The 11,691-nt window shown below is 51.2% G+C and overlaps 1 protein-coding gene and 2 non-coding genes across 3 annotated transcripts; all 3 read left to right on the top strand.

Annotated features, from left to right (window-relative positions):
- Positions 1–1,203: 1,203 nt before the first annotated feature.
- Positions 1,204–10,035, top strand: rpsa (ribosomal protein SA). Its single transcript, NM_001292718.1, has 7 exons — positions 1,204–1,242; positions 2,378–2,545; positions 3,995–4,113; positions 5,925–6,170; positions 6,762–6,890; positions 7,817–8,069; positions 9,887–10,035. The coding sequence occupies exons 2-7, from the start codon at positions 2,413–2,415 to the stop codon at positions 9,979–9,981; spliced, it is 975 nt and encodes a 324-aa protein (NP_001279647.1). The 5' UTR covers positions 1,204–1,242; positions 2,378–2,412; the 3' UTR covers positions 9,982–10,035.
- LOC121851318 lies at positions 3,010–3,162 on the top strand. The gene has a single exon (XR_006085886.1). It is a non-coding gene; the product is annotated as a small nucleolar RNA SNORA62/SNORA6 family (small nucleolar RNA).
- Positions 4,700–4,855, top strand: LOC121851320. Its single transcript, XR_006085888.1, has one exon. It is a non-coding gene; the product is annotated as a small nucleolar RNA SNORA62/SNORA6 family (small nucleolar RNA).
- Positions 10,036–11,691: the final 1,656 nt, after the last annotated feature.

Here is an 11,691-nt window from a genome sequence, read left to right as displayed (position 1 = left end):
CCTTCTCCCCGCTGACCACAGCTCGGATCTGAAATGCTGTACACTGTCCAGCGCCTTGGGACATCCTCCCAACGTAAAAGGCGCTATACAAATGTAATCTTGTTGTTGTCATTAGCAACCACCATCACTCCCTTAGCAACGACTGTCCAGCTCCTGCCTCAAGAGCAACCATTGGTCCGGTTGCCCTAGTCACCACATTGCCAGCCCCCTCCCTGATGACCACAGGCCCTACCTACCCCCAGCAATTGCAGGTCCCCCCACTTCTCCCAAACCTCCCCAGCAATGGGTTTCTGCCTTGAACTAGTACCTGCAACTCTGCCTTTCCCTCCCTTACCGGCACCCTGCCTCCCCCTAGCCATCACCAGACCTTGTCTCCCCCTGGCACCCGTGGACTTCTGCCTCGAACCAGCACCCTCATGCCCGGCCCCACCTCCCTTGACTATCACAGGCCCCTTGATCCTTAATGATGCAAAGGCCCTGATTCCTGTTTGCACTCAGAGGCTGGACCTTCCTCTAGCAACTGCAGGCCCCAGCCTCCCCCTAACCATCTCGGGTCCCTATTTCCCCCTCACAACCATCGACCGTTGCCTTGTGCCCCCAAGTGACCCCCCGCTACCCCAGGCCCCTTGTTCTCCCATAGGACTCTCAGATAGCTGGTTCATTGATAACCGCTGGCTTCATAGTGACAACCGGGTCTTGCCTCCACCTTCCTCCCAAAGTATGGATCCTCCTCCCTTGGGCATCACTGGCCCCTACCTCCCCCTCGCCCTCCCGAGCCCCTGCTTCCCTCTGACACCCACAGCCATCTGCTTCTCCCCACAACCCTAACCCATAGCAACCGTAGGCTTCTCCCCCCTTTGCAAACCCATCCTTGCCTGTCCCTAGCAACCACTGGCCAAGCCTCTCCCTAGCAACCAGCTCTCCTGTCTCTCCCTAGCAACCACTGGCCTCTCCATAGCAACCCCATCCCCTCCCTCTCCCTAGCAACCACTGGCCACTGCCTCTCCCCAGCAACTATTGCTTCGGGCTCTCTCTAGCAACAACGGCCCTTAGCAACTACGGCCCTTAGCAACCAGCTCCCCTGGCCCGGCAGCCTCACCCCCACTAGCAGGCACCGGAAGCGGATGTCGCTGGGCTCTGTGTGAGCTGATTGGTGGAGCGGTCCCGCCGCAGTATATAAGGACGTCACTTCCTGCGCGCGGCCTCTTTTGCTCGAAGGCCTCCATACGGCGCTGTTCTCTGGTCAGTGGCCGCGCGAGGCCTGGGGCGGGGGGGAGAGAGGAGGAGCCGCCGCCAGTCCCGGTCCCGGCCCGGTCCCGGGGTGGGGGGAGGGAGGAAAGCCCCGGCGTCACCAATTGATCAAAAGCCGCGCGTCTTTTTCTGCTCCGCGCGGGAGGGGGAGGATAGGCCTCAGGCCTCAGCGCGGTCGGGTCCACGTGGACTCCGCCTCCTGACTGCTCGGAACCGTCTATTTTTCAGTCGGGGCGCTCCGGGCGGGAGGTGCGGCGCGGCCTCCGACTGGGAGAGGAGGTGTCGGGGGTGAGGCCCGACCGCGTGTGGGCCCCGGGCGGGAGGCGCGGCGGGAGGCAGTTAAAGGGGAAGTCCTGTCGGCGTTTAGCCCTTAAAGGGAACGTCGGAGGTTTTTGTCCCCCCATTCCCCAGTGAGAAAACGCCTTGAAGGGAATATTTACAACAGCAGCAGCAACAACATAGCGTCCAGAGAGCTTTTGGGTGGGGGGAGATGTTGGCGTTTCTCCCGCTTCCGCCTGAGAAATCACCTTGAAGTTGCTGTCCAATTAGCTTGAGTTCCCCCCCACCCCCGGCTTGATGTCATCTCAACATGGCTTTTGCGCGCGCACATGTGTGTGGGGTGGGTTGGTGGTGGTGAGGGGATGAAGAGTTTTGTGAATATCATTTGTGCAGTGAGTGAGGGATGGAGAGTCGTTGGAATCTGGACCAGTTACTAATGGAGTTGACTCCATCCTTCAGATGAGACATTAATCCTCACTCCCTGTCTGTGCCCTGTTTAGGTAGATGTTAAAGGTCTCCCATGGTGCTGTTGGAAAAGAGAAAGGAGTTTCTCTCCCAGTGTCTTGGCCAACAATCTCCCAGATAAAATCACCTGTTCCCTTCAAGACAATTGGCTTCTGTGTTTACCCACATGTTAACTCACTGCACTTTACTGTAAAATTCTGTGACACTATTGGAAAAGAGGTTTCTCTTACCTGAGCCTCTCATTGCTGTGTGTAAATTGGCTGCTGTAGTTGTTTGCCATTCTTTGTTACAATTGACTAACAAATCCCAGTGAGGCGCTGTAACGTTCTAGCAGCTGTACCTTCAGCTGGGTTTATGTTGACCGCATGTTGTTTTCCCGCAGGTTACCCATCGTTACTTTAAAGGGAAACCTTCACAATGTCCGGAGGTCTGGATGTCCTCCAGATGAAGGAGGAAGATGTCCTCAAATTCCTCGCTGCTTCCACCCACCTGGGAAGCACAAACCTGGACTTCCAAATGGAGCAATACGTATACAAGAGGAAAAGTGATGGTAGGTGAGCTTCCAGCCTCCAGGCACATGTACAGTAAACCTCACATAAGATGTATCAGTTGGGGATGCCCCAGGACTCTGGACAGACCAGGGTTCGCCCCTGGGGTGGGGGGCTGGGAAGTTGGCCGAAGGCACGGTCAAAGAGCATGCAATTACAGAGACTGGGGCAGATCCGTTGAAAGCCTGACCACAGATGTTGGGGCGGGGGTTGTGAAGCAGGACAGTGTCTGCTGAACAGAAGGAGGTGGGTTGGTAGGGTTTGAGGAGGTCCAAGAGGAAAGTTGGGGCAAGACCATGGAGAGATTTAAAGGATCCTGCTGGCAGTGGACAGATCTATATGGAGTTAGGTCACAGAGGTCGGGAGGAGCAAGGCTGGGTAATAAGTATAGCCACTGGGGAGGTCATTGCTGGACAAGCAGTCTGATTGAAACCTGTTAAGTTAGTAGGAGTTGCCCTCGTGGCTCAGCGCACACAGTTAAAGCCCGGTGCTGAGGCCAGTGTCTGGCCAATGAGCTCCGATGTCGGACGTGTGCTACAGTAAAGCAGGTTTTTCGCTAACACCACAAGAGGCCCTGGGCCCCGAGGAGTGGGGTTTGATAGTGAAACTTGCTACAATACAACCCTCACTGGTAGGAGAGCAGTCTGCCTGTCACAGGCACGGTCAGCATATGTCTGAGCGGAGGGAAAACTAGTGAGACTGAAGAGAATAGAGAGGATTGACAGGGTTTTAAGGAAAGTAGGATTTGCCTTGTTATAATGCTTTATCGTGATAAGATCTTAGGACACTTTGGAGTACAGTGCAGCCCTACAGAGCTAAGTCACTTTAGTTGGGATAATGTTTGTCTAGACATAGACAGACTGGTAACATGGGCAGACACGGGGCAGATGAAGTTTAATGTTGAGAAATGTAAAGTGATGCATTTTGTGAGGAAGAATGAGGAGAGGCAATATACGCTGATGGTATAATCTTAAAGGGGGTGAAGGAACAGAGAGACCTGGGGGTCATATAAGGAAATCTTTGAAGGTGGCCGGACAGGAAGATAAAGCTGTTAAAAAAGCATCTGGGATACTAGGGGCATAGAATACACAAGTCAGGAAGTTATGATGAACCTTTATGTCATTGGTTAGACCTCAGCGAGAGACTATGTTCAGTTATGGGCCCCACACTTTATGAAGGATGTCAAGGCATTGGAGAGGGTGCAAAGGAGATTTACCAGGAATGAGGGACTTCAATTATCAGAAGAGGCCAGAGAAGCTGGGAGCAGAGAAGGTTAAGATAAGACTTAATAGAAGTTTTAAAAATTATCAGGGTTAATGTATGGCTGTGTTAAGGCTAACTATTTTAGTTGGGTTTATGTGTGGCCTGTTTTAAGGCTACGTTAGTTGAGTTAACGTGGGTCTATGTTAAGGCTAACTACTTAGTTGGGTTACCTGTGTTCCTTGTCCCAGGTATTTACATCATCAACATAAAGAAGACCTGGGAGAAGCTACTCCTGGCCGCTCGTGCCATTGTTGCCATCGAGAACCCGGCTGACGTCTGTGTCATCTCTTCCAGGCCTTTTGGGCAGGTAACGTGGGCAGCGCTGACTATAATATAATAATAATCCTTCCATTTGATACAACGCCTTATAACTTCTTCGAGGTGTCTCGAAGAGTTTCACAGAATATACTGTAAAGTGTAGTGACTGTATATTTGTGACTGGGAGACTGACTGAGGTTCTGGGGCTCCGCTAGGCACAACAACAACTGCTTACATTTATAAACCGCCCTTCACAGGGGCAGCGTCTCAGAGTGCTTTCACTTCTGAGTCAAATCACCTGGAGCACTGCATTGTCAGAGGCTCCGTTTACACGACGTGTTAAACCAAGTGCCTGGGCTTTCATGTGGACGTTTGAAGATCTCCCACGGGGCTATTCGGAAAAGGAAAGGGAGTTTCTCTCTCTCATTGGTGTCCTGGCCAACAGTCTCCCAGATAAAAATGGTCGCTCACTTCATTGCTCTTTATTTGTCCGTGGGGATTTTGCTCAGCCCAAACGGGCTGCCGCGAGTTGTCCACAAAGGACACAGTCACTCCACTTTACAGTACGTTTGCTGAGACATCATCTTGAGGTGAAAGTGTGATATCAAAGGGAAGGTGATTACATTACTCAGATCTCTGCACATTATTAAACCCCGTTGTTAAACCAGTCTCTGGCCCGTGAGCTTCGGGTGTCGGAAATGTGCGATAGTAAAGCTGGCAAGTTTTCGCTAACACCACAAGAGGCCCTGAGCCTCGAGGAGTGGGGTTTGATAGTATTCTATGCCACAGTGTTTCTACAGAATATAAACGGTTTGTATTTATGTCACACCCTTCACATGCAGTAATGTCTCAGAGCTTTGGGCACTGGGAGAAGTGCGAGTTCTCTTTACACAGGTCTTGGTGTGAGTGGAGTTGAGTGTGGTGTGACCCTACACTGACTCTCTACCCCACTCCTGTAAGCCTTTAGTCTCTACTACTAATAATAATCTGCATTTGAGAGAATCTTTCACGATAGTCTCAATGCACAGAATTTACTGTTGAGTGTGTTTTATGGGCAAACGTGACAGCCAATTGCGCCCAGCAGCATCCCACAAAAGTTATGAGGTGAGCGAGCAATTTTATCTGGGGGATTGTTAGCCGGGACTCTGACATGGAGAAACTGCCTTATTTTTCCCAACAGCGACACGGGATCTTTAATATCCACCTGAACAGGCACAGGCGGTGGGAGGGTGAGGTTTACCCCCCTCCCCCCCCGCCCCCGGCGACAATGCATTGGAGCGATAGACTATACTGTGAACTCAGACAATTCCTGTCCCGTGCCACGACTCTGACTGAGAGAGCAAGCGACTGAGCCTGGATGATAATTTAATAATAATAATAATAATCCTTGCATTTGATATAGCGCTTTTCACGTCGGGAGGACGTCCCAAAGCGCTTCACGGAACATACTGTAAAGTGAATTCACTGTATATTTGTGGGCGAACGCGGCAGCCAATTGCGCACAGCAATGTCCCACAAACAGTCATAGATTGAAAATGACCAATTTATTATTGTTTGGGTTTTGGAGGATTATTATTAGGCTCTGTGTGGAGTAAGGAAACTTGCCCAAGGTTTCACCCTCTGCCGGGAATTGAACTCAGGTCTCTCACTTGCAAAGCGAGTGCTCTCACCACTGAGCTACAGGACTCCACGAATTTAATTCCCTTCCCTCATTAAACCTTTTCCTACGGTTGGATCTATTAGCATGCATCAGCTCAGACTGTGTGATTTTTAAGCTGTGTAAGGATGACTGACTGCTCAGTGTGTCCTGGCAGCCTGTGCTCTGTGTGTTACTGACCTCCCTGGTTGTTCTCTCGCCAGCGAGCTGTGCTGAAGTTCGCCTCTGCCTGCGGAGCCACCCCCATCGCTGGCCGTTTCACTCCCGGGACCTTCACCAATCAGATCCAGGGAGCCTTCAGGGAGCCGCGGCTGCTGGTGGTAACAGACCCCCGTCAGGACCACCAGCCCCTGACCGAGGCCTCCTATGTCAACATCCCCACCATTGCCATGTGTAACACTGACTCTCCCCTGCGATATGTGGATGTCTCCATCCCCTGCAATAACAAGGTACCTGCAATCTCTACAGCACATCCCTGGCTATATCGGACGTTGGGGATGTTGAGGAAATGGGATCAAAACATGTGGTGTGGTCTAACAGGGTCGTTGGGCTGAAAGGTCTCTCTTACTACTCAGTGCAGGGTGTGTCTGGGGCAGTGTAAGTTGTGTAATGCTGTAGTGTTTGCTGGTGGCTCCCAGTGGTTGTTGTGGGAGCTGAGTAGGGTTTGTCGGGCAGACGGCATGTTGTTAGAACCTGGAGAGGAGGCCATGTCTGGCTGATGACCTTCGAGTGTAGGAAATATGCCAGAGAAAGTGCAGGAGTTTCTCTTGACGCATTCGCCCGGCTCCCAGCCCCTGGCTTTTGCTCGTACGAATCCCTGCTACATACACTGCCCGCTCTTGTGTGCACAGGGGTGGAGGGGAGAGGGCGGGTGCTGTGTGTGGGTGTATGAGGGGAGAGTAATTCTGCGTATGGGTGTAGGGGAGGGATTAAATGTTGGTGCTGTGTATATGTTTCCACCCGCCCCCTCCCTCTCCTATGTGGGGAATGTTGGGTGTTGGTGTGTGTGTCTCTGTGTCTAACACTCTCCTGTTTGACAGGGAGCTCACTCTATCGGGCTGATGTGGTGGATGTTGGCTCGCGAGGTGCTGCGCATGCGCGGGACCATCAGCCGGGAGCACCCCTGGGAGGTGATGCCTGATCTGTACTTCTACAGAGACCCTGATGAGGTGAGTGTGAGCTGTGAGAGGAGCATCCCAGCCAGTCAGTCAACAACAACTTAACAGTAGGCAGAGCCGGGGGGGGGGGGGGGGGGGGGGGGGGAGGAGGTGATTGTACGTAGGGTCAGGGGGAAGGTCTTCAGGCTCGACCTGAAGATGGGGCAGGAAGGAGCAAGGCGAAGGGATAGAGGGAAAACGTTCCAGTTTCGGGGCTTACATTTTGTTTTTGTCCTACACCTGTCTGGTTTCGCTGATGGAAGTTCCTGGGAGGGGGGGGGGGTTCAGGCCAGAGGCAATTTTTGGAGCCTTTTTTGTTGGTTAGGCTTTCAGCTGGAGATAAACACTAGAGCACAATTATTCCCTGTTAAGCGCATTCAAAACTAGGCTAAGAAAGCAATCAGAAAATCTCCTGCAGGGACTTGCTGTCCTGGAGAGCGGCCAGGACAAAATCATAGAATGTTACGGCACAGAAGGAGGCCATTCGGCCCATCGAGTCTGTGCCGGCAGACTCGATGATCCACATTCCACATTAGTCCCACTTCCACCTGTTGGTGTGTGGTCTGTTTCAGCCAAATATGGTTCCAGACACCCCAAATTCCAACTGTTTTTGGTCTGAGAAAATACTTGAGGAAAGAACTAACAGGGATGTTTAGAGGGAGCTGGAATAGCTGCCTTGGAACGGAGGGTTAAAGGGGGTGGTTGGGAGGGGGGAGATTCTAATCCTTGGATTTGATTCAGCGCCTGTAATATTGGTTTCAAATTGCTTCAAAGTGTAGCAACATCAGCGCAAACAGCCATGAAGTGAGTGTGGGGTCGAGGGCAGAGTCTACCGAGGGAGAGAAACTCCCTTCTGTTTTCCCAGCGGTGTGTGGAAGCTCAGAGTAGTCGCGCCCTCTCTGTGTAGCTGACTGACGTGAGCCTTTGTCTGGTTCCAGATCGAGAAGGAGGAGCAGGCGGCTGCTGAGAAGGCTGCTGGGAAGGAGGAGTACCAGGGCGAGTGGACGGCCCCGGTGGCTGACTTTGTGCAGCCGGAGGTCACTGACTGGTCTGAGGGAGTCCAAGTGCCCTCTGTGCCCATCCAGCAATTCGCTGCGGCCACCGGCAAAAACCTGCCGGGGGCAGCAGAGCCACTGGAGGCAGCAAATCCCTACACCAAGCCCGCCTTCCCCGAGGCAGCCCCCGCCACCAGTGAGTGACTTACTGTCTAACATTGTAAACCAACAACAATATAGACCGTGTTTCAACTTGTCCAGATAGTAAAACCAGAGGGCACACGGCCTGCGACTGAAGGGGGTAAATTCAGAACCAATCCACACACACACTATATCAGTGAGTGAATAGAGAACCTGTGGGAGACGGTTGAAGCAGGAAATGTTGGTTCTTTCAAACACAGATTAGATTGTTTTCTTTCAGGAAATAACATTGTGGGATATAGGACATGGGGATTTGGGACATATGTGTATGTGACCACCAGGAAGGTGGAAGGCCAACTAGATGGACCTTGATTTTCTTTCGCCAGCAAATTCTTGTGTTATATTCTTAAATTTCAAGACTGAGGTGGATAGATGTTTGTTAGGTCAGGGTATCAAGGGATATGAGACCTGGGCAGGTAATTCGAGGTGAGGTACAGATCAGCTATAATCTAATAGAATGGTGGAACAGGCTCAAGGGGCTGAATGGCCTCTTCCTTTTCCTATGTATGAAATATAGAGTTTGGGGATTGTGGGCAGCATTCAAGAGAGGTGGAGAAATGTTGTCTCTTTACTCCTGGGTTGAATCATTTCTAGAGGGATTTGGTTAAGCAAATGAGCAGTAAAAGCTTAAGGGGATGTGGGAGACAGGTGAAACGAGGATTAAAATGGGTGCAGTTAATGGTGACGGTTGGGATGGGGTGGCCTCTGGAGAGAAATAGGAATTGATCCCAAGCTTTATAGAGTCCAGGCTGGGCTTGAGGCAGTGAGTGTATATGTGAAGAAACTTGAAGTGAGTAATTCTCAATTCTTCTTTGGTGCAAATCCATCTGAATTGGGATTTTTTTGGTCAAATAGAGCCTCAAATTCCACCCATTCTTAGCTAGAGTAATTGGAGGGTAGGAGGGTGACCAGGTAGAAATTGACAGTGTAGAAGTCCATATGGCTGCACTGTATTGTGCCTGTACTAGTTCCTTAATAACAATTCTTTCGGTCCCGATTCCCTGCCCTTTCCCCCACAGTCCTGTACTTTACTCCTGTTGAAGTATTTATTTAGTTCCTGTGCAGAACTGCACACAGTACTGATGTTAGTAATGTGGAGTCCTGTAGCTCAGTGGTTAGAGCACTCACTTTGCAAGCGAGAGACCTGAGTTCAATTCCCGGCAGAGGGCGAAAACTTGGGCAAGTTTCCTTACTCCACACAGTGGAGTAATAATAATAATCCCTCCAAAACCAAAAACAATAATAAATTGGTCACTTCAATTTACGACTGTTTGTGGGACATTGCTGTGCGCAATTGGCTGCCGCGTTCGCCCACAAATATACAGTCAATTCACTTTACAGTGTTTTCTGTAAAGCGCTTTGTAACGTCGAGAAGACGTGAAAAGCGTTATATCAAATGCAAGGATTATTATTATTATTAACTCCCTTCCAACCTGTCCACTCCCTCCGCTCGCTGGGCTCCGGCCTGCTTCACGTCCCCCACCTTGCCCATCCCACCATTGGTGGTCGGGCCTTCAGCCTCTTTGCCCTAACCTCTGGAACTCCATCCCGCAGTCCCTCTCCCTTGCCTCTATCAAGACCCTCTGACCGTACTTTCGGTCACCCTCACCCTCCACCCTTTCTGATCCCAACCCCAGCTCGGATGCGATCCTTGACTTTCCAGCGCCTTGGGACGTCCTCCTGACGTGAAGACGTTATGCAAATGTGTTGTTAAGATGGTATCACAAGCTGAGAGACTGGGTAGAGTTTCAGGCTGTTGACTGGGCTGAGGCCAGGCTGGACACTGTTATCACTGTCATCGTTGTTTTGCAGAGGACTGGAGCGCCCAACCTGCGGCTGAGGACTGGTCTGCTGCCCCCACAGCGCAGGCCGCGGAGTGGGGAGGAGCCACCGCCGATTGGCCTTAGTCCTGTGAGGGAACAGGCCAAACCCAGAATACCCCAAATAAAGGCTGGTTTTACACATCCCGTCTCCATGGTCCATATCTCAGGCAATGTCAGTATGTTGTTGAGGCTTTGAGCTCAGTCGAGCCGGATACTTACTTGGGAGAGGAAGTGCTGCAGTGTTGGAGGAGACCTCAAATCTGGTTTGCCCCAATTGTGGCTGTGTCACTAAAGGGAGGTGTGTGAGCGTGTGTGTGCTTGCCTCAAACTCACCTTGGAGTCCAGTTTGATCTTTCTCCCTCACATCCAGATCCCTTCTCTTCACGCCGGCCCCATTCCCCACCTCCAGCCTATCTTCATCTTGTACTGAATGCCACCAAACTTCTTACTCAGGTCTTTAGCTCCTGATCGGACTTTCCAACACTCTCCTTGCTGGTCTCTCGAGCTCCAGCTCATCCCGAACTCTCTTCTCCAGTCCTTGCCCCAACAGATCGACATCCAAGATGTAATCTACCCCACTCTGTTCACCTAACTCAGGTTTGCTGTGTGGCCATTGCCCCAATCTCTGTAAATCCCCCCACCCCATTTCACTCCCCTCGCTCTAAATGTTGACTTATTTGCCTGCACCTCTGGACCATCGCTTTCCTGCTGCTCTGAGGTATTTTGTTAGATGAAGGGCCCTGTAACATTCCAGTTGTGTATCAGACATGACCTGCCATACGGTATAGAGCTGTTGTGCAGTATTACTGCTCTCATACTCTGTCCTTGTGTAAAAGCTAATTTAACTCTTGGCATTTGTTACAGTGTTATGTCATTGAAACCCCTCAAAAGCGCTTCACAGAATATACCATAAAGTCAATTGACTATATTTCAGTGGGTGAAACACAGCAGCCAATTATGCACAGCAGTATCCCACAAACGGTTGTGGATTGAGTAACCAAATTTTTGTTCAAAGTGTTTATTACTCCCAGAAAGTGATTTGCTAATTGACAAATGGGTTCCCACTGACTGAGGTAAACAGCCACGTGGAGTTAGGTTTTACCTCGTCCAGGAATCGAACCCAACTTGTGAAGCTGAGTACTCTTTAACGAATACAGGACTTCGTGCAGCGTGAAGAGGGAAAGGCGGGGGTTTGGAAACCGACACCGTGTGTGTTCTGCTTTTCACGGTCATCCTCGCTCAGCCGTGCACCAGCAACTCCAGTTCAGCCGCGCGCAGTTGGGACACAGCAACACATTTACAGTTACTGAACTGCTAACACGGAAAGTCAATCGCGCCTCTGATGTTCTGTAGTCCGGTTCCTAAGCCAAGGAGGGACTGCAGGGTTCCTGGGCACTCACTGCTAATGACACGACAGCCCAGCCTCGCTCATCAGCAGGACCTGGAAGGGCAGGGAGGCATCCCACTTAGCTCTTGTTAAACCTGAAACCAAAGCCCTAACAGGTAGATATGGTGGTCCTGGACAAGCGGCGGGAAAACTTGCCAGATAGTGATATCGATGGTTTCAGCTGCTTCGACTCCAGCAGTTTCCCGAATGTACACTGGGATCCTCAGGCCTTGGCTCTTGCCAACCTGCACCCAATACTCCGCAATTAGGTAAACAGGACGTGTCCTTCCAGCGAGAGAGAGAGAGCGCATTTTGGTGCAGGTGGGAACCATGAAAATTCTCAGCTAACTGGAGACTTGATCAGGTGATGGGTTTCCACGTGTCAGACCCCCGGCTGACCAACACCC

Source organism: Callorhinchus milii, unplaced genomic scaffold, assembly GCF_018977255.1.
Source record: "Callorhinchus milii isolate IMCB2004 unplaced genomic scaffold, IMCB_Cmil_1.0 Scaffold31, whole genome shotgun sequence".
In the NCBI taxonomy this organism is placed as follows: Eukaryota; Metazoa; Chordata; class Chondrichthyes; order Chimaeriformes; family Callorhinchidae; genus Callorhinchus; species Callorhinchus milii.
Note: the sequence above shows the minus strand (reverse complement) of the source record. Positions and strands in the feature narration are given on the sequence as shown.